General features: G+C 41.9%; 1 protein-coding gene across 3 annotated transcripts in view; it reads right to left on the bottom strand.

The window, feature by feature from the left end:
* The window catches only part of CEP89 (centrosomal protein 89), a 106970-nt gene that overhangs the window by 26749 nt on the left and 55257 nt on the right, over positions 1-24964 (bottom strand). For all 3 annotated transcript variants that reach the window (XM_075282032.1, XM_075282033.1, XM_075282034.1), the window contains 4 exons: positions 23330-23510; positions 21494-21661; positions 18287-18428; positions 1030-1119 (listed from right to left, as the gene is read on the bottom strand). In XM_075282032.1, coding sequence (XP_075138133.1) covers positions 1030-1119; positions 18287-18428; positions 21494-21661; positions 23330-23510 — 581 coding nt within the window. The remainder of the gene's footprint in view (positions 1-1029; positions 1120-18286; positions 18429-21493; positions 21662-23329; positions 23511-24964) is intronic.

The following is a 24964-nucleotide window of genomic DNA, read 5'->3' as shown; positions in this document are numbered from 1 at the left end:
GGGAGAACCCCTTTAAGCTAGGTTTACACAGTGTGCTTTTTCTGGGGTAAAAATGCATGTTTTTTTTCTTTTTCCAGTCAAAAACGCACTGTATGAACCCAGCCTTAATGAAGAATTGCATACAGTTTGCAGTAATGCTTAGCACATTACTATACATTTCACCTGTATGCTAACTGTCCAATATTAAAACAAAATAAACAAAAAAAGCGTTGCTGCTTTCTTCCAAAAACACGCCTGCCCACATTTACATATGTGTTATTACAGCATTGCCCTATTCACTTCAATAGAAATTAGTAATATCACATATAAAATATTGACGTGTGTGGTGACATTTCAGAAGAAAGTAGCCATGTTTTTGAAATTTGGAATCACTTTAAGGATCCTCCACCTGGACAATGAATGTCCATATCCTGCTCCTCCCAATAATTTTTCCACGACATGTTGTACCCTAGCACCAGGGAGACAGGAATCCATTCATCTGAGGCAGTCTCAGAATTATTATATTATGGAGAATATAATTATGTATTTACTAAAACAGACATGTCCGAATAGAGGTTTTCTTTAAAGTGGGTTGGCTAGTCAAAAAAGGCCTTCACACCTGCATATGGGTTTCCATTCTTCTGGTCCATTAGAAGAACAGAAAAACAGATATCATCAGATCTGTTCTATGAAATGAACATAGACCAAGGGACTTTTTTTTTTTTTTTAACCAAACCTGTTGGATGAAAAAGGCAGGACATTTTTGGGCAACGATTTCCGATGGACACTGTGGCAGAAACTCCCATACAGAAGCTAACCCAGACTTATACTAACTGTTCAGCACCCTCTGTCTCGGCTTATGTTGTGCCACTATTATCCATGTGCTGATATTGCAGCTTAGCACATGTGCCCCTTCAATGTTAATGGGTACAATCAGATTCTTTATTTCTCCTGCAGAGAATCAAGGACCTGGGAGTTACAGCAATATTATGAAGATGGTAAAAGGATCTCAGTAATGGGACTTTCACTGTAACAATATAAAGTTCTTACCTTTACCATCTCTTCTAATCGACCTAAGCGCACACTGCCTTCCATCATCTTAGACAGGACTCCTTGTTTTTCAGCTTCCAAGCCTTTAGTCTAAACAGAATTTTCAATCAATTAAAATGAGTTATGATCACATTTTACAGACAGAGGTTAAAATAACTTTGCAGACTGCCATGAATGTTCTTGATAAATAGCTATTTTTTCTGCAAGTGAAAGTTCTGCATTTACAAGACTGGCCATGACAACCTCCAGAGGTAATGGCATCACATTTATTGGCATTTCTTTATCATAAGGGTGACCACAGGGGAGAAGGAAAATCCCTCAATGGGCCCCTGAGACAGGGGTGGGCATTCCATCCTCTGCCAAAGACATGTACAACACAGTACTCTCACTGTACTACAAACAGATAGTCAACATACAACATAATAATGAGTCACAGAATATGTATCCATATAATAAACTAGGTATACTGTATTTAACAAACTACCCAGTTCTCAGTTTCTAAGCCAAGAGGGTCCTAGGTTTAAAGTTTTTTTGCAATTCGAAGTTTAATAGTCTTCAATACGGCATAAAATACAGTGACAACAGATAGTTGCAACGACAGTAATAACATATTGCACTACAGATAAAGGGGATAATGGGGAGATCTCCAAGCAGAGACCAGAGGGTAAAAGGAGGAGGAAAAGACAGGAGGAGGAAGGTAAAGGAGCTGAGGGGCAAAACAAAAAAAAAAAAAAGGGGGGGCTATACTGCAGAAGTATCCGTGCTCAGCGGGGGGATCCCAGGGGTGCAAACAATTGAAAATTCCTCATCATAAAGAGCAATAGGATTCCACAAGCAGCAGGGCCAGATGGTCAAGAATAGTCCTAGACAGGCAACACATCAGTTAGCTATAAAAGCCAGAGCATCCCACTATGGGTTGTCAGGGTCTGGGGTTGCTAGGTGGGGTGTTATAGATACACAAGTCCAGATTCTTTAGTCCAAAACAAAGGTAGAGTTTAATTTTCACTCAAAAAAGGGAGTACAGCAACAAAAGGAAACAATACAAAAATAAATACCTGCCCGGCTAGGCTCTAACTAAACATAGAATAGGTTACTTCACCTAGAAGAACAGAAATGCAAAAGCCAGTAGAATCATTCAGGACACAGCTCCAAAAATATGACCTCTCTGTCAGCTCTCCAGCCAAGCTCTGCCCAAAGTCTGCTGTTGGAGCTGGCTTCTTAAGCCTCCCTTGATGACCAGACTCTCTGCAGTTGAGTCACTGCCGGAATATCCCCAAAGTGTGGACTGGAGGGGGGTGGAATGACAGGTCCCACTACCAATCCTACCTGCCATTCCTAAAAATCCAGCCAAGTAACCAGAACTCTAAATAGTTATCTACTGATACACGTTCTTTCTGGAGTTTTCTCATCTCACCCACCTTAGTAGTCTGGGTGAGATGTACACCCCCTCCATTACCTGACCAGCCATCGGCTTACAGGGTCTATGGGGAAGGCATAGGCCCGAGAAGCGTCTTATATTCACTGGTACGTTGGTACTGGTACAGTGTCATGCAGGAAAGAGGTAAGGTTCTCCATACACATAATCTCATTGACCTTTATAATCCAGAGGAAGAGGGGGCATTCAGCTCGCTTCCAAAACTGCAGGAAACATGCATGAGTCGCAAGTATTAATAATCAAAGCAAGGAGCGCTTATGGATACGCACCAGGAACTCGCAATGATGGAGGAGGAAAAGACCAGGGCCCAAATGGTGAGAAGTCTCAGTAACTTGAGAAATAATCCTCTTAACACCGTCCCAGAAGGGGGATCAATAGTTAATTTTTTTTATATTTAGCAAGGGAAGGTGAAAAAACAAACAAACAAACAAAAAAGCGTGGTCCACTTCTGCTGCTCAGGTGTTTTCTTGCAGCAGAAGGTACTGCCACACTGTGAGTTCCCTGTTCTGTTTCCTTAGACCATTGAATGGGCTCAGCAGTCATGTGCGGTGGAGAGTTGTGCCATAAGAAAACAATGGAGCAGCAGGAACAAACTGCAATGGGAGACACCGGAGATCTGAGGAAAGGAGTGTATGGTTTTGTTTTGTTTTTTTTCACCTTCCCCGGCCTAAGATATATTACACACAAACGCACATATACACTATGTGATGTGATCAAAAGTATCCAGACACCTGGCTGAAAATGACTTTCAAGTTCGTGGCGCCCTCCATCGGTAATGGAGGGGGCTTGCACCCCTTGTTGTTTTGCATGGCACTATCACAGCACAGGCCTACATTGATGTTTTAAACACCTTCTTGCTTCCCACTGTTGAAGAGCAATTCGGGGATGACGACTGCATCTTTCAACACGATCGAGCACCTGTTCATACTGCACGGCCTGTGGCGGAGTGGTTACACAACAATAACATCTCTGTAATGGACTGGCCTGCACAGAGTCCTGACTTGAATCTTATAGAACACCTTTGGGATGTTTTGGAACGCCGACTTCGTGCCAGGCCTCACCGACCTACATCGATACCTCTCCTCAGTGCAGCACTCCATGAAGAATGGGCTGCCATTCCCCAAGAAACCTTCCAGCACCTGATTGAACGTATGCCTGCAAGAGTGGAAGCTGTCATCAAGGCTAAGGGTGGGTCAACACCATATTGAATTCCAGCATTACCGATGGAGGGCGCCACAAACTTGTAAGTCATTTTCAGCCAGGTGTCCGGATACTTTTGATCACATAGTGTATGTCTTAATTGGTTGAACCAGTGAAGATTCATTGTTTTGTAAAAATAAAATGGATCTATTCATCTATCTCTACTGGGTAAAAGGAAATTGATTTTAAATAACGTGCTCGCCATGACCACAGTTACTGAATAACCATTAAAGAACTGCCCCTGCTAAAACAATGTGAAAATCTCTGCTTTACCTGTCTTGTGACAGACTAGAGGTCACATAATTCATCTCTATACAAACCTATGAAGAGGGGAGGGAGAAGAAGTGAACAGAAAAACAGAAGATAACAAAAGAAAGCATTAGACCAGTGGCTTGCAGAGGTTAGCAACAGGGAGTGAACTATAGTACAAAGTAAGATGGGAGACACCTAGTGGCAGGAACTTTAGAGGCAGAAAGCAGTCACATTTTTAATGAAAGTACATTACATTCTGGTCCAGAATCACATGCTCTGAGATTAGTCAAATGAGACCAAGTTGTCTGACAAGTTGGTGACCATTTGAAGGGGTGGCAATCACCACCGGAGTAAAAAAAAAAAAAAAAAAAAAAAAAAAGCTGATAAACAAGACACTTGTGGTAGGACACTACCACAAGTACATCATACCAGGCCCACAACAGACAAGGTTGATGCAAATAGGTGAGCAGGGAGAACAGCTCCTAAAGAGACTTCGGCACAAACTGTGAATGTAGCCTTATAGATGCATCTTTAGCCTCCACTCCAATTCCTGGATGTCACAAGACTGGCAATAAGATTTGCTGGTTCACACAGAATCTACTAAAATACATGAATAAAGCAGTAACATCACATTTACAGAAAAGGCATAAAATGCTTGCTGGGTGGGGGTGTCCCACAAGGGACACATTTTAACTTTCTGCATGATGTTAGGCGATAAATGTACGCTCAGTGGGGGCCGCACCACTGGGACTGCTACTGATCATTAACAGAAGTCCCTAGCTTGTCTCAATCCGTGACAGCAATGAGAAGGAGTCTGAATGGAGAAGTGGGTTTTACAACAAAGTGTTGTGTAAAGTGTAAAAATGAAGAAGTGTTTTTACAACGTGCTTTAGCGACTCCATTCAGTGTCTGTCAGTGCAAAAAAGAGAGAAAAATGAGTTAATGAAGTCATCATCACCAAAAGAAAGTGGGCTGTACACATAGGCTTGCAGTCTAATGAGGAACAGAATAATATATGATTTTGCACAAGACTTTTTATACATGTAACAGCAGTGGCGTAACTAGGAATAGCAGGGCCCTGTGGTGAACTTTTGAAATAGTGCTTGTAAGTATAAAAAAAAAAACAAAAAAAACCCACAGCAGTAGTGTCTGTCGCCGGGCCCCTTAATGTCCCAGGCCCTGTGGCAACTGCTACTGCAGCTACCCCGGTAGTTACGCAAATCATACAGCAATTGGAGCTATGGTGTGCCAATCCAAGTGTCTGAAGGACACACACAGTTACACCAGATATTATTACATAAGCAAAAGCACTGATGCCCAATATTAAAACATAACATTTATTTATTCCTATATAAAATACCTTGATCCCTTATAAAATATCCTTGTGTAAGGACAACAGATAGTCAAGCTTTCAGACTCAGCACATGAGTATTATTCTTTCCTCACCCATGTAGCAAAGCCCAACCGTCTATCAGATGTAATAAATAGAAACGGTCTTACCAGGTCTAGTCGCCGGCTGGAGTACTGTGGACAAAGGGTTAATTCAGGAATCCTCCCTATACATATTCTCACAATGACCCTCAGTTCCCCGTAACTCCCGCCCTGACAAGGGCAGTCCACAGCTGTCCCTTACAGTTGCCTGGTATAATACAGTATATATCCCTACGCGTTTCCTGGCACCGTATTGCGCCAATCATCAGGGGATTTTCAAAAACACTAAAGTATCCAAGTACTATGCCTACCCACAGTGGTGAGACTAGACTAACTTAGCTAGACAGTGCTAACTAGCATGACTACCAATGATGACTATGATAGCAAATGAGGAACGATACCTGGTTTCTTTTTAAAGCCATCCAAGCTCCACCTTTTCTTCTGTCACCAAGTCCATTCCCATACAAACTGTCCGGAGAATTCGCGCCCTTTCCGCGCCTGGTGATGACGTAACATGGGACCACGTCATCCCCCTTCCCCTTCTCTGTAAACGGAGTGCCGAACAGAGATAATGCACATGCGCATTCAGCGTCAGGCGTCTCCTAGGAGATTCTCACGTGCACACTACACAGCTCGGCCGTACAGTGACGGCCGGCACTCACATGTCTTAACTCAGCAGCTCGTGTCTCAGCAGAGAGGGCCAGGGGCTGGCAATGCCTTAGCCACGCCCCTCATCCATTGATCTCTCCCCCACTCACAGTAACCTGGCAGTGGGGGCTCCTCTATCACTTCTCCTAACTACCCAGGACATACTGCATACTGTTAACCCCTTACTCACCCTCCCATCTCTTTTTTAAAAAAAAGGACCTAGACGGGTGTTCTTAAAGGGGCCACATATACAGCTAGAGCCGCAACTACATTGCTCCTAGAGCATTTTTGGCCAGTTCATTACAGTTAATTTTTATTCTACAGAAACACCTTTTAACGAGGCTAATAAATTGATGGTTAGGAGCATGTGTATCTAAACATCCCTCCCCTTTCGCATTTAAGATTAGATAAAACAACAAAAGTTCAGTTGTTCATTTAGCCCCCGAGGGGCCTCCGTTTTTAACCTGAAAATCCATCTTGTTTCGCACTGTAACGTTTTTTTATTCCAATCACCCCCTCTCGGGTTCGGTTTTACAACATCAATCCCTGTGAACCTAAGACAATTTGGATTCCCCTGGTGCAATGTATTCACATGTCTCGCAACAGGGGTATCTCTTTCATTTCGTATGTCGCCCAGATGCTCTCCAATCCGTTTTCTTAGTTCTCTGTTTGTTTTCCCTACATATTCCAAACCACACTCACATGTGATTTTATAGATCACTCCCTTTGTACTCCTCCGTAAACACAATTGTCTCCTCCCACCAGCCCAGGAGCAAGTTGGCATAAGTGGGCGCACATGGGTTGCCCATGGCGGTGCCCCTGAGCTGGTGGAAGTGCTTCCCGTTAAAGACAAAGTAATTATGTGTCAGGGAGAACTCCAGGAGATCCAGAATAAATCGACTGTGGGCACGGTATTGATTCCTCCGAGAGCGCAGATAATGATCCACCGCTCTCAGACCCCATTCATGTGGTATAGACGAATACAACGCCTCTACGTCGATGGAACATAGTATAACATCATCATCCAGGATGATTCCTTCCAGTTTACGTAACAAATCTGATGTATCCTGGATGAATGATGGGAGGGACAGAACATATGGTCTTAAAATTCTATCCAGATAAATCCCCACATTTTGGCATAAACTTCCAATTCCAGAAACTATTGGTCGTCCCTTTAGAGGGGACAGGCCTTTGTGGACTTTAGGCAGACAGTAAAACGTGGCCTCAATAGGGGCTAAGGGCATCAAAAACTCATATTCACCATCTGATATCAAACCTGAGGTTTTTGCATTCAAAAGTAATGACCGTAGTAGGTTACTAAAGTCTGTTGTTGGATTTCTCTGGAGGACTGCATAGTTTTCCCTTTGGAGGAGGAGGGATTCACACATTTTAATATATTGTGGAGTATCCAGGAGCACCACATTCCCCCCCTTATCAGCTGGTTTAACTATCAGCTCTCTATTCTTTTCCAGATTCTGTAGGGCTTCCATTTCTTCCCTATTCAAATTAAAGGGGTGGTGGGTGCTCCCAATTTTCTCCATTTCCTGTACGACCTTTTTAATAAAAACGTCAACACAGGATAGTTCCCCCATAGGTGGTAGTTTAGAACTTTTTACAGACAAATTTGTAAATGGACACTGGCCTATATTTTCTCCACCCCCTTCCCCCAGCTCCGCTAGAAGCCTGACGTCAGGAAGTAGGTCCACTGATATCCCCAGCTCTGAACTCAATCGTTCGTCCTGATTTTGAAAAAACTTCTTCCATTTTAACTTACGGGCAAAAAGGTGCAAATCTTTCACCCAATTAAACAGGTCAAAATCAGAGCTGGGAACAAAAGACAGGCCCTTGCTTAGAACACACATTTCTGTTGCAGAGATATTTTTTGAAGATAAATTAATTATCTGGGATTCAATGAGGCTTGAGTCTGGTTTCGGTTTCTCAGGAGGTATGTTTGTTCTAAAAAAACCCCTGTTTGGCTTTTTCCTCCCTTCTCCCGACCCCTTCCTCTACCTCTTGACCTCCCTCGTGTGGTTTTTATACGAGTTTCAGAGTCTGAGCGCTCTGTGTCTGTGGAGGAGGCCTCTGTTTCACCTCCCCTGAATACTGATCTATCACCTATGGTACTATAAACTTTATTATCCTTAAAGTCCTGTAAATCACGAGAGAATTGTTTAGGTTTGCGTTCCTTTAAATGATACTGGAATTTTTCCAGAGTGTTTTGAAGTTGTATTTCTTTTGACGCAAACTCAGCCTCTCCCTGAAATTTTTTTACAATTTCTAGTTGCTCTTTAAGTTGACCCTCTACAACCTCCAAATGTTTTTTCTCCTCCTCAAGCAGCAATTCCAACAATCTCAAAGAGAAGCTAGTCGCTTCTTTTTCCCACTTGTTTAAGAGACCAGTACTCCTAATGCGAGTTGCTGGAAGCAGACCCACTCTCAAACCCCTTGGTACTATCCCGTTCTTTATGTAGCTCTCAAGGCTCTGGATCTCCCACCATGACACAATTTGCTCTTTAAACGCTACCGTCAGGTCCTTGAAAGCCACATTAAATGAAGGAGTATAGCGTTTCTGTACAAAAGTTTTATCAGAAAAAACCTCTTTAGCCTCATTCAACCAGGCTTCCTTATTTAAACCTACTGATAACAATCCAGCCATGCTCCGGCAAGAAAAAGCAAATCATACAGCAATTGGAGCTATGGTGTGCCAATCCAAGTGTCTGAAGGACACACACACTTACGTCAAGGGATGCAGTAGTGCTGGCTGAAGCAAGGGTCCCAACCCGTATTCAAAATCAAAGTAAGAGCTTCACACAAAATGATGTTGGATGAATCACCAGCAGTGCTTTAATAGTAGAGTGCAGTTTACATATAAAACGTTTTTCGGTCTCATCCGACCTTCATCAGACTCTACACAAAATGAAAATAACCATATGAAAAAAAAAAATGTAAATAACCATATGAAAAGAAATGCACCAATATACCACAGTGAGACATCATTATATACATATATACAAAGAACATAGCCACACATATAGAATGGCAGGGTAGCGGCTAGCAAGGTGTTCCTAAAGTAAGCAAATATCTAGATGTAATCAAAGTCAAGGAGAACAAAATAGCAGAACTATGTCCAAAATAGTATAAATGACAGTATAATCACCTGCACAATGGAAGATGCCAGAGATGGAATAGGGCACAGAAGTGCCTGTGTATAAGCAAGGCAGGAGTGGTCTGTAGTGGAATGAATAAAATAATCCTGTAAGTAGCCGGTATATCATGAGCTGTGCGTGTTATGGCTCGTAGTCTAGGGGTCCTTACCTCCACCGATGGCCTGTCCAGGCCCGCAATGACCGTCCGGTCATTGCGGGCCTGGACAGGCCATCGGTGGAGGTAAGGACCCCTAGACTACGAGCCATAACACGCACAGCTCATGATATACCGGCTACTTACAGGATTATTTTATTCATTCCACTACAGACCACTCCTGCCTTGCTTATACACAGGCACTTCTGTGCCCTATTCCATCTCTGGCATCTTCCATTGTGCAGGTGATTATACTGTCATTTATACTATTTTGGACATAGTTCTGCTATTTTGTTCTCCTTGACTTTGATTACATCTAGATATTTGCTTACTTTAGGAACACCTTGCTAGCCGCTACCCTGCCATTCTATATGTGTGGCTATGTTCTTTGTATATATGTATATAATGATGTCTCACTGTGGTATATTGGTGCATTTCTTTTCATATGGTTATTTACATTTTTTTTTTTCATATGGTTATTTTCATTTTGTGTAGAGTCTGATGAAGGTCGGATGAGACCGAAAAACGTTTTATATGTAAACTGCACTCTACTATTAAAGCACTGCTGGTGATTCATCCAACATCATTTTGTGTGAAGCTCTTACTTTGATTTTGAAGGACACACACAGTTACACCAGATATTATTACATAAGCAAAAGCACTGATGCCCAATATTAAAACATAACATTTATTTATTCCTATATAAAATACCTTGATCCCTTATAAAATATCCTTGTGTAAGGACAACAGATAGTCAAGCTTTCAGACTCAGCACATGAGTATTATTCTTTCCTCACCCATGTAGCAAAGCCCAACCGTCTATCAGATGTAATAAATAGAAACGGTCTTACCAGGTCTAGTCGCCGGCTGGAGTACTGTGGACAAAGGGTTAATTCAGGAATCCTCCCTATACATATTCTTACAATGACCCTCAGTTCCCCGTAACTCCCGCCCTGACAAGGGCAGTCCACAGCTGTCCCTTACAGTTGCCTGGTATAATACAGTATATATCCCTACGCGTTTCCTGGCACCGTATTGCGCCAATCATCAGGGGATTTTCAAAAACACTAAAGTATCCAAGTACTATGCCTACCCATAGTGGTGAGACTAGACTAACTTAGCTAGACAGTGCTAACTAGCATGACTACCAATGATGACTATGATAGCAAATGAGGAACGATACCTGGTTTCTTTTTAAAGCCATCCAAGCTCCACCTTTTCTTCTGTCACCAAGTCCATTCCCATACAAACTGTCCGGAGAATTCGCGCCCTTTCCGCGCCTGGTGATGACGTAACATGGGACCACGTCATCCCCCTTCCCCTTCTCTGTAAACGGAGTGCCGAACAGAGATAATGCACATGCGCATTCAGCGTCAGGCGTCTCCTAGGAGATTCTCACGTGCACACTACACAGCTCGGCCGTACAGTGACGGCCGGCACTCACATGTCTTAACTCAGCAGCTCGTGTCTCAGCAGAGAGGGCCAGGGGCTGGCAATGCCTTAGCCACGCCCCTCATCCATTGATCTCTCCCCCACTCACAGTAACCTGGCAGTGGGGGCTCCTCTATCACTTCTCCTAACTACCCAGGACATACTGCATACTGTTAACCCCTTACTCACCCTCCCATCTCTTTTTTAAAAAAAAGGACCTAGACGGGTGTTCTTAAAGGGGCCACATATACAGCTAGAGCCGCAACTACATTGCTCCTAGAGCATTTTTGGCCAGTTCATTACAGTTACGGTAGTTACGCCCCTGTGTAACAGGCTGACCTGTTCTAGGGATTTCTCCTCTGTTCCTTTTCATACTTGCAAATCTATTATTGTAGCTGGACAGTACAATTATTAGAATTAGAATAGAAACCCTATTCACAAGTGCAGAATGCAGACTGTCATTGGATCTACCGTATATACTCTAGTATAAGCCGACCCGAATATAAGCAGAGACCCCTAATTTTATCACAAAAAAACTGGGAAAGCTTATTGACTCAAGTATAAGCCGAGGGGGGGGGGGGGGGGGGGTTATCCATCATTGCCAATAAGAAGTCTGATCATGCGCATTATAGCTTAGTAACTCCATGTGCCTCATAGTAATAGCAGTTAACCCCATCATGTCCCTCACATTAACCCCCTGTGTGCCTCACATAAGAGTTACTGATATGTGGGACATATGGAGGTAATAATTAGGTATCTTCATAATTAAGGTCCTTCATTAGTACCCTCATGTGTCTCACATATTAGTAACCCTTATATGGGGCACACAGAGGTTAATATGAGGGACAGGATGGGGTTAACTGTTATTAATGTGAGGCACATGGAGTTACTGAAACTAAATGAATAACCCCAAATGCCTGACATTAATAGGCAGAGTAACTAAAAGAAGGTCCCTGTGTGTCACTTTACCGCAGATTCCTCTCCTCCATACAACGGACATCTTCCAAAAATGAATCCTGGCCACTCATCTGCAGTGTAGATGCTAAATCCTAGTGTGCTAAAGGACCTCTGATGACATCATGACCATGTGATGGGACTCTGGTGTGGGCGGAGCTACTAGGATTTAGACTCAACCTTATCTGCAGATGTTACATACCAGTGGCTACAGGACCTTTGATGACATCACAGTCACGTGACCTCATGACAAGCCAATCACAGAGCCTTCCAGTTTTCTGTGCTCCATGGACTCTGACTCGTGTATAAGCCGAGGACAGCTTTTTCAGCATGAAAAATGTGCTGAAAAAGTCGGCTTGTACTTGAGTATATACAGTAATCCAGATCTGACAACAAAATCTGCATTAAAATCTGTGGCAAGTCCGACATGTGTGAACATCTAAGTGGAAATGGGCCTACTGAATTTCTGGGCCCCACAGCATAGGAATATAAGCTGCAATTATGAAAAGAAATGTGAACAATTCTAAAATCCTCATAAAACTAAAACCAAAACTGCTGATTTGGTCATCATGAACACCAAACTGGATGGAAGAGAATATTATTAATACTGACAGCCATTGCGAGTTGTCTTGTAAAATATGTAGTCATATCATAAACTTTTTATTCAAAACTTTGAGGAATGGAAGAAAACAGATACACTACATGAAAGGGGGTTTGTCCCCAAGGCTTTGGAGTCAGTAGGTCAAACTATCTACTTCCACTTTGACTCTGACCCCTTTATAAATGGCTGAGGGCTATGGTCAGACAGAAGTAGTAAAGCTCCTCTAATTCAGGAAAAAATTCATTGACTGAATTTCTTTGCAACAAGCTATGCATCTAATTATTCACAGAATATCAATTATTGCATATATAATATATAATATAACAATTTATCATTTTATATTGAAGGCAGAGTTTTTCCACCCAACCAAAAACTGGCCCTAAATCCGACTCCACGGCTCTATTTCCCCACACAAAGAACTTATCCTTTGTTCTTAGTATAGAGGATACATTATAGAGCTAAAGGGGTTCAATCGCTGAAAGCCCCACTAGTCACAAGAATGAAGGTCCTTTGTATCCTGTATGAGTAAGGGCAATATTCATGCAGGCTCGCTTTCTCTAACATTCCTATAGAAATAAATGAAGCCTCAAAAGTTGAGAAAGAAGCATTTTTCAAAATAAGATATATTACAAAGTTTCTTCTCTCCGCTTTGACTATTCATTTATAAAAAGTTGTTTTATATTCGGAGGTGTGCTTTAATGACACCGTGTATGATGTCATACCACAAAGAAAAAAATCAAAACAAGTAAACTGGTACAAGGAACAGCGCTCATGCCCAGAACTGTAGATCACCTACATGTTGGCATAAAATAGTGGTAGGCTGTTCAGTCAGCAGCCATCTTTTTTTTTAATGGAGATTGTGAACTCCACATAGAGCTCACAATGTACATTTTTCCCTCTCAGTATGTCTTTGGAATACGGGATGGAAGTCCATACAAACACTTGAAGAACATACAAACTCCTTGAAGATGGGGGTTTTTTTGCCCTTGGCGGATTTGAACACCAGGACTCCAGCGCTGCAAGGCTGCAGTGCTAGCCACTGTGTGGCCCCTAGTCAGTAGCCATCTTTATGGTTGCCACCCGCACACATGGAAAGTGCATGTGTACTAATTGGGAAAGGGGATAATACGGATATAAGACACCTCATGCAGCAGTTTACCTCCCTAAGAACAGAAATTGCCAGGTTCAGATGACAGTCTAATAAGTATGGCCAGCATGGCTGATGTAGACCTATAAGAAACGCCACCCTTACTGTTAACTATTCTGGATAACTGGATAGCCATAGAACCCTAATGACAATATGAATGTAATGATAACACCCAACACCACAATGTAGTGAGTCACAATCAATGAGTCACAATATGGTAAATGCCCTTCTCTGCTTAGGGCTCATTCACACAGGGACAGAGGAGGCGGATTTTGGCGTGGAATCCATGTCATAATCCGCCCCCTCACAATGGTGGTCTATGGAGACCGCTAGCGATCTTTTTTCCGTGAGCGGCATGTTGCTGCTCACGGAAAAAAAAAAAAAAAAAAGAAGTGAGCTGCCCTTTCTTCAGGCAGATTCCGCGGCTCATTGAGCCGTGGCGTCTGCCTCGCGGCAGCAACCTCCGGGTTAGGCACATTCATTTTGGGAGCGGGAAGCCCACGTCAAAATCAGGACCAAAATACGCTATTCCGTGTCCGTGTGAACTAGGCCTTAGACTTCTGCTTCATTCCACAGTATACGGCAAATTTGTGATGAAAAGGAATGCCAGATTTGTCACTTTTAAGAATAGACAGATTAAAAAAAAAATATATATATATATATATATATATATACACACACACACACACACACACACACACACACACTCACTGGCCACTTTATTAGGTACACCATGCTAGTAACGGGTTGGACCCCCTTTTGCCTTCAGAACTGCCTCAATTCTTCGTGGCATAGATTTAACAAGGTGCTGGAAGCATTCCTCAGAGATTTTGGTCCATATTGACATGATGGCATCACACAGTTGCCGCAGATTTGTCGGCTGCACATCCATGATGCGAATCTCCCGTTCCACCACATCCCAAAGATGCTCTATTGGATTGAGATCTGGTGACTGTGGAGGCCATTTGAGTACAGTGAACTCATTGTCATGTTCAAGAAACCAGTCTGAGATGATTCCAGCTTTATGACATGGCGCATTATCCTGCTGAAAGTAGCCATCAGATGTTGGGTACATTGTGGTCATAAAGGGATGGACATGGTCAGCAACAATACTCAGGTAGGCTTTGGCGTTGCAACGATGCTCAATTGGTACCAAGGGGCCCAAAGAGTGCCAAGAAAATATTCCCCACACCATGACACCACCACCACCAGCCTGAACCGTTGATACAAGGAAGGATGGATCCATGCTTTCATGTTGTTGACGCCAAATTCTGACCCTACCATCCGAATGTCGCAGCAGAAATCGAGACTCATCAGACCAGGCAACGTTTTTCCAATCTTCAATTGTCCAATTTCTATGAGCTTGTGCAAATTGTAGCCTCAGTTTCCTGTTCTTAGCTGAAAGGAGTGGCACCCGGTGTGGTCTTCTGCTGCTGTAGCCCATCTGCCTCAAAGTTCGACGTACTGTGCATTCAGAGATGCTCTTCTGGCTACCTTGGTTGTAACGGGTGGCTATTTGAGTCACTGTTGCCTTTCTATCAGCTCAAACCAGTCTGGCCATTCTCCTCTGACCTCTGGCATCAACAACGCATTTCCGCCCACAGAACTGCCGCTCACTGGATGTTTTTTCTTTTTCGGACCATTCTCTGTAAACCCTAGAGATGGTTGTGCGTGAAAATCCCAGTAGATCAGCAGTTTCTGAAATACTCAGACCAGCCCTTCTGGCACCAACAACCATGCCACGTTCAAAGGCACTCAAATCACCTTTCTTCCCCATACTGATGCTCGGTTTGAACTGCAGGAGATTGTCTTGACCATGTCTACATGCCTAAATGCATTGAGTTGCCGCCATGTTATTGGCTGATTAGAAATTAAGCGTTAACGAGCAGTTGGACAGGTGTACCTAATAAAGTGGCCGGTGAGTGTGTGTGTATAAATATATATATATATATATATATATATATATATATATATATATATATATATATTAAAATATATGGATTTGCACGTGTTTCCAGTGCAGACCTCTACCAAGAGGCTGCTATTTAATGAATTTTCTCTACACAAACTAATAGTACTGCATGTTAACCCTCTTGCTTGAGGCTTTCTATCTTTACAATATCTGATAATCTAGCACACATCAGAACCTATTAAATAGAAAATTAATCTGTTTATCAACCCATCTATCCACCCCATAGCCATCTGTCCAGCCGCCCCACATCCATTTGATAGCGATCTCATATTTTCATCCAGGGTTGTAAACGTCATTTCAGCGTAAAGATGATCCACACAATAGCAGGGGCCATGTATGTATCTATCATCTTAGCATCAGAGGAATGCATTGTGATTCTTTCATGTCGGTAAGATTTCCACAGGGAAAATGTTTTAGCTTCTAGGTAACCTTAAAATAGATATGAAGGCAAAGATATCAGAACACATCAAATTCTTCACACAAAATGTCACTAGGACTGCTAAGGCTCAGGGCAGGGAGTTGCTGCCTGCCATCTGTAATGCCACAATCTATTAGACATGTTCACTTCTTCAATCTATCAAGGACACAGCCTGCACCAGGCCTCTCTTGGATCCACAAATAAACTGAACCGGGGACAGCTCATATGAGCTAAACTATTATCCTAGTAAGGAAGAATTTGGTTTGTCTATAATATTAAACATTTATAACCTACTAGCAAGAGGACCCAGCTTCCCACAGGTATATTTCATTTTTTGTTTGTGTAGTGGCCCTATAAGAATTTGTGTGTGTGTCTCTGCCTGCGACTTCATCTGCATGTTGTTGGTGTCAATGATCTGCTTATATTCATCAAATTGCTGCCGTCGAAGGTTTGCCTGCTCCGGAGTTTCGGCAGCTCTTAAGCTGTCCTGCTGCTGGACTTGTTCCTCACGCTGTGCCTGTTATTGTTCCGGCATCTCAGCAGCTCATTGAGATGCCATATAATGAGCGTGTTGTTGGTATTGATGATCCACATGCTCTGACGTTTCGGCAGCTGTCAAGCTGGCCTGCCGCTGAACTCATTCCTCGCGCTGTGCCCATGATTGTTCCGGCATCTCAGCAGCTCGCTGGGATGCCAAATAATGAGCGTGTTATTGGCATTGAAAATCCGCCCGCTCCAGCATTTTGGCAGCTGTCAAGCTGACCTGCCACTAAATTCGTTCATTGCGCTGTGCCCATGATTGTTCCGGCATCTCAGCAGCTCGCTGGGACACCATATAATGAGCATGTTGTTGGCGTTGATGATCTGCCTGCTCCTGCGTTTCAGCAGCTGTTAAGTTGGCCTGCCACTGAACTCATTCCTAGCACTGTGCCCGTGATAGTTCCGGCATCTCAGCAGCTCGCTGGGACGCCATATAATGAGTGTGTTGTTGGCGTCGATGATCCCGGTCAGCTCCACTTGAGGAGAACTCTGTGACTTCTGGCTACGTTCATAGCTGTAGTTGTTTTCGAATTTTGCAACAAATTAGATTTTCTTTTTCCCGGCATTTTTAAAAGTAGCATATCGCCAATGTGGATTAAAGGTGTTTTCCCATCAAGTGTGTCAGCATGTTGCCTGGAGCTGATCAGATAATATGCAAATAGCTGTACACAATCCACTGAGGGTTAGTGTGTGTTTACACAGAGAGATAACAGACATGGGACCTGAGATAAGCTGCTGCAGGAGCAGTGTAATATGTGTTAATCCAGGTTACAATCTATCTATGTGCCGAATTTCATTCAAATCCGTTCAGGCGTTTTTGCGTGATTGACTAACAAACAAACATCCATACTTTCACATTTATAATAATAGTAGGTTAGGATGTTGTATACTGTACACACTGAAGATGTTAAAAAAGTATTTTAAACCCATCAAGCCCAAAAAGTAAAGTCCCTTACATGGTCATGTGGGTTTAGAAGGGTGTCTGGCCAAGAAAACCCACTCTCATCCTATTGGAGAATTCTAAGTAAGGCTAAGACTATGTGATGACTTTACATTCATAATCATTACTTGCAACACTTCAATGCAACTATTCACATTACTGCAAGCATTGTAGCATAACAGTAACAAAAAAAGATCAGATACCCTAATCTGAAACACTAAACCCAAGTAGTTAAGGACATACTGTTGGTATAGGAGCCCCAAACCTGGGGACCAGTACCCTTTAAAGTGTACTGTGCACTGGTGTGATATTCACAAATTGTGCTCCTATGTCTCACACACTGTAATACTATCAATTAAACCAATGACAAATGACAATGATATGTTAAAGGGAACCTGCCAGCAAGATTTTCAAGACTAAAGCCACAGAACTGTCAGGTAGGGTATGAAATAACTGTTGAAAATATTGTCTATATACATATTAGCTGACTAAAGTCACAGTGACTTCCTTATATAAGGAGATTGGTCACTCTGAGTAGCTACAGAAATGTAGGTGCAGGCATTTTCCGAGAGTATCAGCTTTAACACCAAGGTTCTAGGTGCTACAGAGCCCCATGTATTGGCATCTAAATTTATCCCCTTCTCCACTTAATTTGTATATGTACTTCTGAAGCAATTTTATAGAAAAAGTGATTTTTAACTTACTAACCAAACTATAAAAAGATATTTTATACCCTACCTGATACTTCTGTGGGTTTAGCAGTAAAAGCACTGGAGATGGATACCCTTTAAGAGAGTTGTACAGAGTAGAAAAAAATGGCTTACATTCAGAAACAGTGCCACACCTGTCCACAGGTTGTGTCTTATACTGCAGCTCCTCAAGAGCTCAGGCAATCCAAGGCCATTTGTGGTAGTGTTTTTGGATACAATTTAATTTTTCTAATAACGGGCGACCCTTTAAAAATAGTGAGGTCTTTTTTCTTACTCACCATACTGATAAGCTCATCTCTCTCCCCAGCAATGCCCTCGGCTAGCGTTATTAGATTGGCCAGATACTGATGAGCAGTCACCTCCTTCTCCATTGCATCCTCCAGCTGTTGCTTCAGCTGGCCAATCCGTCTCTGCAGCTTCCTAAAACACAAATACATAGATGACTCAGCAGCAGAATTCAGTACTGCCAGCTTGGGATGTTTGCCATGCATTACATCTTACATTCACCAGCCACTTGTTACATATTGAAATTGTGAAAATAATCAACCTGTTACATTGGCTGTGGAGGTACATCTAATGGGATCATTAACAGCACCATATAAATACTATTGTACTATATTCAAAGCATGCAGCAAACCCTAGTATGTATCATTTCAGCATGAATAGAAAGATTGTGGAAACTAAGCATTCGGTGACAGGTCAAAGTGATGTGCCCCCTGTAACAGGGCCTACTTTGTCAGTTCCACTTACAAAGAAGTATATTTAAAAAGAAAAAAAAAAAAAAAAAAAAAAAAAAAGAAGAGGTATCTGGGTATTTGAGAGCAAACTTGCACTACCATTCAAAAGCTTAGGGTCACTTAGAAATTTCCTTGTTTTTGAAAAGAAAAGCAGAGTTTTTTTTTCCAATAAAGATAACATTGAATGAATCAGAAATACACTCCATACATTGTTGATGTGGTAAATGAATATTCTAGCTGCACACGTCTTGTTTTTAATGTAATATCTACATTGGTGTATAGAGGCCCATTTCCAGCAACCATCTAAGGCTAATGGATGTTAGAAAACCCTTGTGCAAGTATGTTAGCACAGGTGAAAAAAGTTTTGCTGGTTAGAGAAGCTATAAAACTGACCTTCCTTTTGAGCTAGTTGAGAATCTGGAGAATTACATCTGTTGGTTCAATTAAACTCTCAAAATAGCCAGAAAGAGACAACTTTCATGTGAAACTCGACAGTCTATTCTTGTTCTTAGAAATGAAGGCTATTCCATGTAAGATTTCCTACAACGGTGTGTACTACTGCCTTCAGAGGATAGCACAAACAGGCTCTAAACAGAGTAGAAAGAGAAGTGGGAGGCCCCGCTGCACAACTGAGCAACAAGACAAGTACATTAGAGTCTCTAGTTTGAGAAAGCGACGCATCACAGGTCTTCAACTGGCAGCTTAATTAAATAGTACCTGCAAAACGCCAGTGTCAATGTCTACAGTGAAGAGGCGACTCCAGGACGCCATCTGTCAAGCATGGTTGAGGTAATGTGATGGTCTGGGATTGCTTTGGTGCTGGTAAAGTGGGAGATTTGTATAAGATAAAACGGATTTTGAATAAGGAAGGCTATCACTCCATTTTGCAACGCCTTGCCATATCATGTGGACAGCGCTTGATTGGAGCAAATTTCATCCTACAACAGGACAATGACCAAAAGCACACCTCCAAATTATGCAAGTAGTATTTAGGGAAGAAGCAGGCAGCTGGTATCTATCTGTAATGGAGTGGCCAGCACAGTCATCAGATCTCAAACCCATTGAGCTGTTGTGGGAGCAGTTTGACCGTATGGTAAGCAAAAAGTGCCCATCAAGCCAATCCAACTTGTGGGAGGGGCTTTTGGAAGCATGGGGGGAAATTGCTCCAGATTACTTCAGCAAATTAACAGCTATAATTGCCAAAGGTCTGCAAGGCTGGAATTGCTGCAAATGGAGCATTCTGTGACCAAAGCAAAATTTGAAGGAGAAAATTATTATTTCAAATAAAAATCATTATTTCTAACCTTGTGAATGTCTTGACTATATTTTCTATTCATTTTGCAACTCATTTGATAAATAAAAGTGTGAGTTTTCATGGAAAACACAAAATTGTCTGGGTGACCCATAATTTTTGAACGTTAGTGTATAAAAACAAAGTGGGTAAAGAATATAAATAATAATAGTATTCGAATAATACACAGCGCTGTGCTCACAACACAGTGACCTTAAAGGGGTTGGCCACTTTCAGACCAATATTGAGAGACAAAATTTTATCGTCTGTATAATAAAAAGTTGTACAATTTTTCCAATATTCTTATTGTATCAATTCTTCACGGTTCTTTACCTATTGCTTTCAATGTGATACGCGCGTATGCCGACACCCATTCAAGTCAATGGGATCTGTTTTTTACGCCACTCACTCGGAACGAGTTTACGTTCAAAATGAACGGAGCGTAAACTCCGTGTGAAGGCTCCCTTACATCCAAAAAAAAGGGCACATAGAGTTGCCATACAGACGGTCAAACTCCTAGTTTTCACACCTTTATCTAAGCCTGCATGTAAAAAGCTTAACACCAAAGTTGTGTCTGAGGTTACAGAAGTGTCACATCTGTCCTTTTCACAAGAAAGGAAAGTCTTTCATGGTCCGTGAAGTAAAAGTGCCAGCCTCGTCACTCAAGAGATGAGTTATAAGAAGTCAGTAAGACGTTTGCTTTTTTAGTAAGGAACGTTCACTCTTAAACAGCTTAGATGAAGCTGTTGGACTCATGGATGTAAATGAAAAGTTAGACCCTGAGACAGGATGTCTGGTAGTTGAGAAAGAGTCCAATATACCCTATTGGACAATTCAAGGAGCAGTGGAAAGCATCTCTCTAGAGTCAAAAAGGAGCAATTAGTAGAACTTAGGACTTCTATTCTATTCAATGTTCCTTGCATCTCTTCAGAGAAAACAACTGAAGCATCAAAGAAGAGGGTTTCCTTTATCTTCATGCTTTCCCATTGAATCCTCCTGCCAGTGCTGCTGTGGAGGTGTGGGAGAAATAATGCCCTATTTGTCGCAACAAAGGCTAAAACGCTCTACTAGGACTATCACAGGGCTTAAATATTCTAAAATCCATCGAAGAAGGAATCACTGTGTTATGTCCCGCATGGAATGGTATAGTGGTATAGGTGTAACAGAAAATTTGTTCTCCTTGTAATGGTACATTAATGTTGGCTATACACTTCACAAAGACATCTCACCTTACTCACCCACATGTATGAATGCTCAGGAGATCTCCATCTCATCCAATATCTCATGTCGAGGAAGAGAGGGAAGTCTATACATACACATTAGACAGACAAATGGTTCTAAAAAGACTTATAGTTTCTGTCAATGAACATCAAATGCGTAAGGCCAGGTTTACTCATTCTTAAGAGGAAGAGCCACATAACAGTATCAATAAGTCTTTTGATGACAGCATTGCTAACCTGTTAGACTTTTTAGTGGCCTCCACCTCAGCCTCCAGAATTTTATTGTCTGCTAATAAGTCATTCCTCTGTAGAAGTAGAGCCTTTTTCTCTGCCTGTAGGGCTGTGATCTTTCCCATCAGATCTTGCATTTCTCCTTTGCCATTCTCCTGCTGCTCCTGAAGTTGGCTGCCGGAAACGAGTACATTTTATTGGTTAAATAGACATAAGAGTTTGTTACCTTGCATGCAAATTCAATGTCAAGCAATAATCATTTGGAGTCTGAAATAAAAGTGCGAAATATTACTCCACAATAATCATGAGACCTTTTGAGACCTCTATGTAAGGGAGGAGGTGGACATTAGATAGGCTGGTTTGGGCTTTTTGCGCTTCTTGGTTTTCTGTTGATATTAATAATGGAGAGATAAACCAGACTAGAACTTCAAGAGGAAATCAGTCTGGGTGATTAAGAATGAAGCGTGAAAAAAAATTGCTTCCTATCTTTTGGCTAGTAATTCCAGATGATGAAACAGATGACTGCTCAGCAGATAATGAGATGTCCTTAGCATAGCAGCAAAGACAGCATGAAGGAATTAAGTTATTGCTTTAAAAAACTGTGCAATATTCTGACTAAGCCTATAGGGTGGATGCATCGCGGAGGCATTATTGGCAGGTCTTAAAGTGTTATCACCACCTTATAAAGTACGAGCATGTTATCTGATCTCTGTAACTCCCCGACCCAGAAAATGAACAGGATGCAAGTATTGGTGCACCACTGCATTCTCTTTATGGTCTTTCCTAAGTACAGGGTCCCATTCAAGTAAATGGCACCGGATGCAGTCCACTGAACAGCTCGGTGGTCCTGGTCAGTAAAGGCTTTCATTTCTACATTTACAGTTGGCTTATATCCCTGGTGGTTGATGGCAGTGTACGGGTGAAATGTCAATAACCGTGGTGGCCTAGTGCAGAGAGATAGTTAATGTAACTACCTGGGGATCTAGAGCAGAGAAAGACAGACATTCAGGTGTCAAGAGTGTTATCCATTCCACCAGGCTCCAACACTGCCGGTGTAGCAGGACCTCTGAGACAAGAATGGACACACATTTCCCCCTTGCAGACTGCTATGCATGGAGCTTCCCTCTACTACACATAATGCAATTATGCCCCATTCTCTGAAAAGCTGCTCCTCATGCCCCCCAGACTCTCAATTTTCTCTTCCTCTCCCCATCTCGCTACCTGGCTTCATTCATGGATCTCACTTTTCCCCAGATAACTACCTGCTTTTTACACATATTGCTTTCCATGTTCCCATTTGTAACATAGACTGCTTCCCATAACCGCATTGCATACTGCTCACCATGGCCCTCTCTGTAAAACCCCCTCTCTGCGTTTCCTCCCTACAAAGAACATGGAGATGAGAGTAGGGGAAAAAATAGAGGACTGTGCAGCTGCAACTGTACGGATGCACAGTTTTCCCTATGATCATATAGATTGATTAAAGAGTTCACTGCCTGATTATTAAGGGAAGGGATCAGAGAGGATGTGCAATAGCAGAACATTCGCAGATTGGCAAGCGTTTTTAAGTGTAACTTAGAGAATACAATGCTTATAACCATTACAAACACTTTGTTTTAATGGACTGAAATCTTTCCGCACTAATGACTGATTAGGAACACATAATAGGAAAGCAGATACGTACCTCCGATACTTGACAGTACAATTTAAAACACTGCGTCATTCCAGTCAAATGTACAAACATTACAGCAGAATTATTTCCGACCTTTGAACTATTTGGTGCAAAGCGAATGAACGTTGATGGAGACGTTACAACTCATTACACAGGGTGAGGTGCTGTACCTTTTTAATTCGTTTACCATGGCAACGTGTTCCTCAGCAGAGACTCTGCTATCCATGTTATCTTTCAGCTCATTGTACTTGAAGCGTAAAACTTCCTGCTGCTTCTGAATGTCTAACAATTCTTCCTCTTGACTCTGCTTTGTAGACTCCGAAACCATTAGCTGCTTCTTTAATTGGGAGACTGCAAGGAAGGAGAATATTTATGTTAATCTATGGCAAATGCTGCGTTATACATGACAAGGTCACTTTACAGCATAATTCCTGTAATACATTTGTAATCGATAGCAGGGACCTGCATGCAAATGTCTATTTAAAATTTCTTTTCCTTAGGCGGCCACAAGTAACAAGCATGAGCTGAAGATGGATGAGACCATTAAAACAAGCTTCAAGCATCTACATGCAAGCTGTGTAATAATCTGTTACAAAATCAATATCACAACACTTGAAGTCTCTCTTGTGCAGTTAAGTAAATTAGATTTATGTCTTAAAGGTACATTAACCTATAAAATCTATTTGACTATGCCTAATAAAGGGGAATATATATTCTGCTATCACTCTCCACAGTGCAAAGCTAAGATGGAGACTCGTTGCCTTTTTTCTTTCCGATATTAATTTCTGCTATCTTTTAGCAAATAGAGATCAGCTATAGAAAGAAAAACCTTGCCAATCCAGACTTCAATCATGCAGTAATTCTAAGACAAATGCTAAAATGCGCATGCATTTTCCACATTGCATTAAAGGGGTTATTCCATCTCAAAAATGCTTCTAAACCACCATTAGTCAGACAATGTGCAATCGTGCTGCCAACTTTAATCAACTTTAAGGCTAAGACTCTGTAGCAAAGTGCAGCAAAAACATACTACAGGAGAAAAAAAAAAAAGATAGGCCATCAATACTACAAACCAGCTATATATAGAGTATATCAACAGGCTTCTTGATATAAAAATAGCAAAGCAATATGTGGCAAAGTATTATGGAGAACATGATAATAAGCACCATCATTCCTTTAGATAGTCCCACAGATGTACCATTTTACGAGAAAAAGTCGTTTTAACAAATATGTAAATGAGTCTCAAGTGCAATGATTGTGCCAGTATCTCCAAAGGTTCTGTATTCAGGTATAAAAGCTTAAGGCTCTGGCATGCTGCCCCACTGTATTAGAACCTCATTTACTTATTTTTTATAGTTAAAAAAAACAAGTCCAATAGATGCACATTCTAAAAGTATAATGATATTCAGAAGAATGTCCCCTGCAATGCTCTGTGGCCGGTTTGATAGTTTTCAAGAAAACTTTCTTTAAATAATAGGACATGTAAATTACAGGTGGCACATAACCCTTAAAGAGGACCTTTCACCACTTGGGGCACATGCAGTTTTATATACCACTAGAAAGCCGACAGTATGCTGAATTCAGCACACTTTCGGCTTTCACGATCTGTGCCCCGGGTGAAGAGCTATCGGTACTGGTACCGTAGCTCTTCACCGTCAGAAGGGAGTTTTGGACTGTCAGCCAGGAAGGCCCTTCCTCACCGAAGCGCCTATAGCGCTGAACTGTGAGAGCGGTGAGGAACACCCCCTCCCCTCCTGATAATATTCATCATAGATGAGTACTGGGGGGGGAGGGGGCGTTCCTCA

The sequence above is a fragment of the Leptodactylus fuscus genome, chromosome 7, assembly GCF_031893055.1.
Source record: "Leptodactylus fuscus isolate aLepFus1 chromosome 7, aLepFus1.hap2, whole genome shotgun sequence".
Taxonomy (NCBI): Eukaryota; Metazoa; Chordata; class Amphibia; order Anura; family Leptodactylidae; genus Leptodactylus; species Leptodactylus fuscus.
Note: the sequence above shows the minus strand (reverse complement) of the source record. Positions and strands in the feature narration are given on the sequence as shown.